General features: G+C 45.0%; 1 protein-coding gene across 1 annotated transcript in view; it reads left to right on the forward strand.

Annotated features, from left to right (window-relative positions):
* The window catches only part of SYTL4 (synaptotagmin like 4), a 49131-nt gene extending 47195 nt beyond the window's left edge, over nucleotides 1-1936 (forward strand). Inside the window, exon 16 of the mRNA XM_007467962.1 lies at nucleotides 1788-1936. Within this exon, the coding sequence (XP_007468024.1) occupies nucleotides 1788-1936 (149 nt within the window). The remainder of the gene's footprint in view (nucleotides 1-1787) is intronic.
* Nucleotides 1937-6061: the final 4125 nt, after the last annotated feature.

Genomic DNA, 6061 nt, shown 5'->3' on the forward strand with positions numbered 1-6061 from the left:
GGAATGCCATCATCTTCCCACCAAAAACATATAAAAACCTACATATATCTGTACCTCTGATTTCCACCTTCCATCCTGTTACATGAAAGAAGGGTCCTTCCTAGCAAGGGCCAAGCTCTTTCCAAGTGTTCTAGATCACACCCTCTCCTTCTCAGTGACCTTACTTCTGGAATCTCCTATCTATCCTATCTGATCAGTTTTATTCTCTCTACCTCCCTATTGGAGGAGAAAGTACATATACTCTGGTATTTCCAGTCTTAATAAACAGAAACAAACCTTCCCTTGACCCCACGTCTCCCCTCTGATTTCTTAAAGAGAGTGGTTTCCATGGCCTCAGCTCTCCTTTAGTCTTCAATCCACTGTGATCTGACTTCTGTCCCTCCATTCCACTGAGTAACTGCTTATGCCAAAATTTTGTTTTCATCATCCTAGAATTTTCATGCTATTTAGCATAGCTGATCACTCCCTTTTTCTTGAAATACTTTGCTTCTCTTCACACCACACTTTTCTTTGGGACATCCTCATTCTCTACCCAAACTCTAAATATTGGTGCTCTCAAGGCTTAGTCTTGAATTCTTTCTTTCTCTACAGTCTCTGAATTACTGTGGCTGTAAATATTACTTGTATATTAATAATTCATACAAAGCATTTAACACAAAGCATCTAGAATGATGTTCTTACACATGTAAGCCAGTTCATGTCAGTCCCCTACTTCAAACACTTCAGGGGCTCCTACTGCACTTAGAAAGCAATCCAAAGTTCTCACCATGCCAATAGGCCCCTGTATCTAGACCCTCTGTTCCTTTATGATCCATCATATAGTACTACTTGCTCACTATGCTCCAAACACAATGACTTGCTTTCTTTTCTCCAAGTATACCAAGTTTCTCCCCACTTCATAACCTCTGCAATTAGTGCTCCCTCTGTCTGGGAAGGCTGGTTCCTTCCAGTCCTTCAGCTCCTGACTATATGTCTCCTTCTCAGAGGGGCCCTCAGATCACTTAATCTAAGCGAGGCCTTGATCTAGGCACTACAAATCACCCTGTTTATTTGCTTCATGACACTTACCTCACTATCTGGAATACTCTTGTTGATTTACTTGTGTCTTCTCTGTTCAACTGTAAGCTGCCTGTGGGCAGGACTTTTTCTGCTTTGTTTACTGCTGTATCTCCAGAGCCTGGAAGAGTACTTGGTACACAGTAGGCACTTGATAAATGTTTGTCGAATGAATGAATATACAAGAGAATAGAAATGAGGCCCCATATGATCTGAACTTCAAGCCTGGAGTCTACAGCCAGAAAATAAAGGTGTTCAGCTTCCTTCCTTCCTTCCTTCCTTCCTTCCTTCCTTCCTTCCTCCCTTCCTCCCTTCCTCCCTTCCTCCCTTCCTCCCTCCCTCCCTCCTTTCTTCCCTCTTTCCTTCCTCCCTCTCCCCCTTCTCTTCCTCCCTCCCTCCCCTCCCCTCCCTTGCCCTCCCCTCCCTTCCCTTGTCAAGTTGGCAATAACAGAAGGGCTATAGCTGTAACAGCCTTAGAATAAGAAGTCTCGAGCTACCGTGTGCTGTTTCGAGTCTCATTTCATCAACTTTAAGTCTCTTGACAGAGTTTCAAGAGCACAGAAATAGCTGTGCAAAATCAACAGGGAGCCATTCTCAGACCGCTGTCCCCATCAGCCCATCTTCATAGCACACTGTCTTTTATGGGGTGCTACCCTTAATGCATAACCCATATTTCTCAGTAGGCTGAGGAATGGGGTCCCTGTTCAGCCTCCTCTGGTGTTTCTCCTTAGGGATCAGTAATGGGGAAGTGGTGGACTGGATGGACTCGACTGGGGAAGAAGTAAGCCTATGGCAGAAGATGCGACAGTACCCAGGGTCTTGGGCAGAAGGGACTCTGCAGCTCCGTTCCTCGATGGCCAAGCAGAAGCTGGGCTTGTGAGCCCTTATCCTCTGCAGGTCCAACCTTGTCTAGGGCAAGTCAGAGGAAGCGAAGAAACCAAGGGTGAAGATTTATAATTTTGTGTGTGTGTGTGTGTGTGTGTGTGTGTGTGTGTGTGTGTGTGTGTGTGTGTGTGTGTGTGTGTGTGTGTGTGTGTGTGTGTGTGTGTGTGTGTGTGTGTGTGTGTGTGTGTGTGTGTGTAAACGTGTATTTCTACAAATCTCATTATGCTAGAGTGATGTAGACTATCCCTTTTTAAAGCAGGCTCGAAAATAAGCATCTCTTCAAAATGTTTTTATTTGTGCATAAACTACTATATATTTTCAGAGTCCATGTTTCTTATATCTTTATGAGATTTAATTAACTTATCTTTTAAAACAACTTTTTATCACTTGTCTTGCTATCCTGCTTCTTCCTTCCCCAGGAAGCCCCGGCTGCCTTTGGCACTCATACTGGTCTGTGTTTCAAGGTGTGCCTGGTCTGAGGCCAAGGCTCCGGGAAGCAGGGGTGGGTTACAGAAGATGGGGTGGAAGACAGAAGATGGGAGAGAGGTGAGTAGGTCCATCCCTCCTTCTCCAATTTATGCTTTTAACTCCATTTCTACCTTGACACATTTCTGGAACTTGGCTTTTAACTCTTCTTGTTTGTAGCAGTTTCCACCTTGCTTGGGTCGAATGCTTTTCTTGGAAATGCTAAGAAAATGTCTAAGTTGCTTCCAGTTCTGAACACCTTCCCTAGACCTTTGGGGAACCCTTATAACAGAGCTGCTTTAGAAGAGCACTTTAATTAGATAATGGCCTTTGAACTGGGTCATGGGCATGCCCAGTAAGGGCTTCTCAGTGGTCCCTGAGGACCAGTGACTGAGTGTCTCCCAGCCCATGCTGAATTCTTTGCATTTTAAACTGATACAGCGGTTAAAGAGCTCCTAATTTCTCTAATGAAAGACAGGACATCTTCACTCTCACGTACCACACTTTTCTTAGTGTTTGTGTTCGCCATATGTTACCACCCAGAATAGGGTCTACATACTGTTATGTCAGTCAGAATGGCCACGTATGGTCTAAACCAGCCCAGTGTTTCTCCAGGCTGGGCACTGTTAGTGTCCAAGAGAGTGTGTTCAGAGAATCTCCCAGGTTTTCTGACTTCCTTCTTGAAGTGGTTTCAGTTCCTATTTTTTCTCTTGTTTCCTAAAGTTGACCTAGATGTAACCTGGGTGTGGTGGGTTGAGACCTTTCTAAGAAGGGTCTAGCTATCTAAGGTTCATTTTCTGAAACTCACTGTCCCAAACTGACCTTCTTATTCTCACAGTTTTATCTTCACAAAGTCATTTGTAAAAGGAGTCTGTACCGGAGAAGAAATCCCTTTCAGTAGAGTTGACTGCTAGCAGACTCTCCTATAAGGCTACTGGATTGAAGGTGGCCACTGCAGTTTCTGTTATATGTGTGAAGTGAATGGAAGAGTGTTTTAAAAAGGTTTATTCGGTGTGGATTGATATTGTAATGGAAGGCATAACTTGGGATCCTGGACTGTCACTTGCTCCTTTGTTCTCCACCCCCTGAAATGTGTGTGTGCTTCAATAAAGCTTTCTTCCTTGTCAAGCGTTTGCATTTGCTAGTCTTATAGATGCTTTCGTCTCTGATGTCCTGAACTGTTGTTGCTTTTCATGTGGCTTGAAGGATAAGAACCAAAGTGACAAATGCCCTTCCCTAACCATACTGTGCTCACTTGAAGAAAATTTCCCTGTCCCCACATTGGTGCCTGATACCTCTGCCGAGCTCTGATCCATTGACCTCTGTGTTTGGTATTGAGGGAGAGAATGAGAACCCATCTTAAAAGTGCTAACACTTTTCTTTCTCTCTCTAAAGTACCAAGGGAAACTCCTCCTTTACCTTTGTAGCCACCCCCATCCCATGTCTGCAACTGCAGGAAGGAGAGAAAAGTGCACAGGGAAGGGAAGACATCCCTTTGCTGTTTCTTTCTGGATCCTTCACCTTCTCTAGGAGGTAGGGCCTTTTCCTTCACTCCTACTACCACTGTTTAGTTTTGAAAGATAAATAACCCAGATACCAAGTAACCCATCTCAGAAATAAGGCTCTGGATTTCTAGGTAGAGCCCAAGTGATTTTTGACCTCTTGTATAAAAGGGTATTAAAATATATTGAATGCCTTTTGTGTACAAAGCTTTCTGCTAAGCATACACTATTTCCTTCATTTCTCCAAGCACCTTATGAAATAGGAAACCTTGCCTTTTTACAGGTGAGGAAAGTCAAGCCCACTATCATGCATAAAGTTGGGAAGTGAATCAAGGTCTGACTCTACAGGACCATGCTGCCTCCTGTGAGGCATGGGCCAAGATTCAAAGAAAGGGGTGACTCCTCTCTTCTAAAATATTTCAAATAAGTTTCATTTACGGGGTAGGACAACAGAATGCTTTGGATGTTGCCTAGTCAGCTGACTGAGGGAATAGCTTGTATGGGGGGGAGGGGGCAGGGGAAGGGAACGAGGGGGGAAAGGAGGAGCGTTCGGGGCAGGAAGGAGCAGAGAGAGAAACACAGAAACAAGTAGTACAGGGTGGGGTTGGGCTAGCCCCTTTGGGTCTGGCTGGCAGACTGATCCCACTGCTGTTTCCTTCCCCTGTTTTAGGAGTTGGGATTTCCTGACTCATAATCCTGACTTTATTCATAGCCGTAAAACTTGACCGAAAGAAAGCAAGATTGATTTGTCTTGACTACTCAATAAAATGAAACAAAACAAAAGCTTCTCAATTTTTTTAAGCTAGAGGAGCATTTATATGCAAGAGTCAGGCCCAGGTGGGAACTCTGCTTGAGAGGCAGTGGGCCTCCTCGTGTTATCACTTGGGCCTTTGACCCTCTGGCGTGCCCTGGCTTGCCACATGAAGTGTTACTGATAAAGACAAGGAAGGGCATTAATTTTGCCTGATGTGCAATCTTTGCCTCTGGAACCACAGACCCTGTCTGATTGGAGATTTCCCACATTAACTCATTGTATTTTGCCTTCTGCCCATAACTTGCTTCCTGCCTTTCAGAGCTCCTGTATTTCTCTGGAGGGAAGGGGGAGAAGGGACCTTTGTGCTCCAAGTTTGATCATTTCCTCCATGTCCCATTCCACCCAGAAACTGCCTTTTAATTTTGCATTTTACAAATGAGATTTCCACTAACCGCCCAGTATAACAGCTTCTCTGTGACTCACTACTACCCCATAGGTCCTGGGCTCTTGATTTCCATCCCATCACTCTGCTTGGGAGAGTGTTTTCTTGGGTTGAGAGCTTTTCTTTTCCCTCTTTCCTCCTGGGCACACTCTGAGTGTTCTGAGTGGGATTACAGAAGATAAAACCTTTCTCCTTACTTAGAGCTGTCAGCTGTCTTTAAATGAAAAGTAGAAAAAGAAGTAGAGGCAGTATAACATTGTGTTTAGGAACACTGACTCTGGAGCCAGGCTGCTGGGGTTTAAATCCCGACTCTGCCACTTCTGAGCTGTGTGATCTTAGGCAAGTTGCCTAACCTCCCTGTGCTTCCATCCTTGCATCTGTGAAATGGGACTCATAACAGGATCTACCTTACAGGGTTCTTGTGAAGATTTCAGTCAATTGAGAGTGTTTAGAACAGCACCTGGCACATAGTGAGTGCTCGAGCATTTTAGCTCTGCCTCTCCACCTAGCCTGCTTCCTTCTCCCCTCTAATTTCCCACCAGTGAACCCCTGGGGAAAGTGGAAGGTGAATGTCTGCTGAGTCTTAACCATGACGCTGGGTTCCAAGAGAGTAGAAAAGAAGGTTCCCAGCATCCTGGGGAAGAGTGCTTTTCTTTCAAACACTGATGCACGCTTGAGTGCGGCCAAAGCCAGAGCAGGGAGTCTGAGTGTGGCTGTGCTTCCCAAGAGCTCAAATAGCCCACATTTCCTTGCATGCCTGACCCTTAAGGCTAGCCTTTGTGCTGCTGTAGCTCTCACTTGCTCTGTGGCCATCTTTTCAAAGTGGGTGTCTGAGTAAGTTAATACATGAGGCCGAGGCTGTCTTTTTTCCTTCTCCCTGATTTAGTTTATAGTTGGTGGTTCTGAGGTTTCCTAAATCACGAACTGGGAGCTTCTCTGAGGAAGGGGCAGCATTGG

The sequence above is a fragment of the Lipotes vexillifer genome, unplaced genomic scaffold (assembly GCF_000442215.2).
Source record: "Lipotes vexillifer unplaced genomic scaffold, Lipotes_vexillifer_v1.1 scaffold152, whole genome shotgun sequence".
Lineage (NCBI taxonomy): Eukaryota > Metazoa > Chordata > Mammalia > Artiodactyla > Lipotidae > Lipotes > Lipotes vexillifer.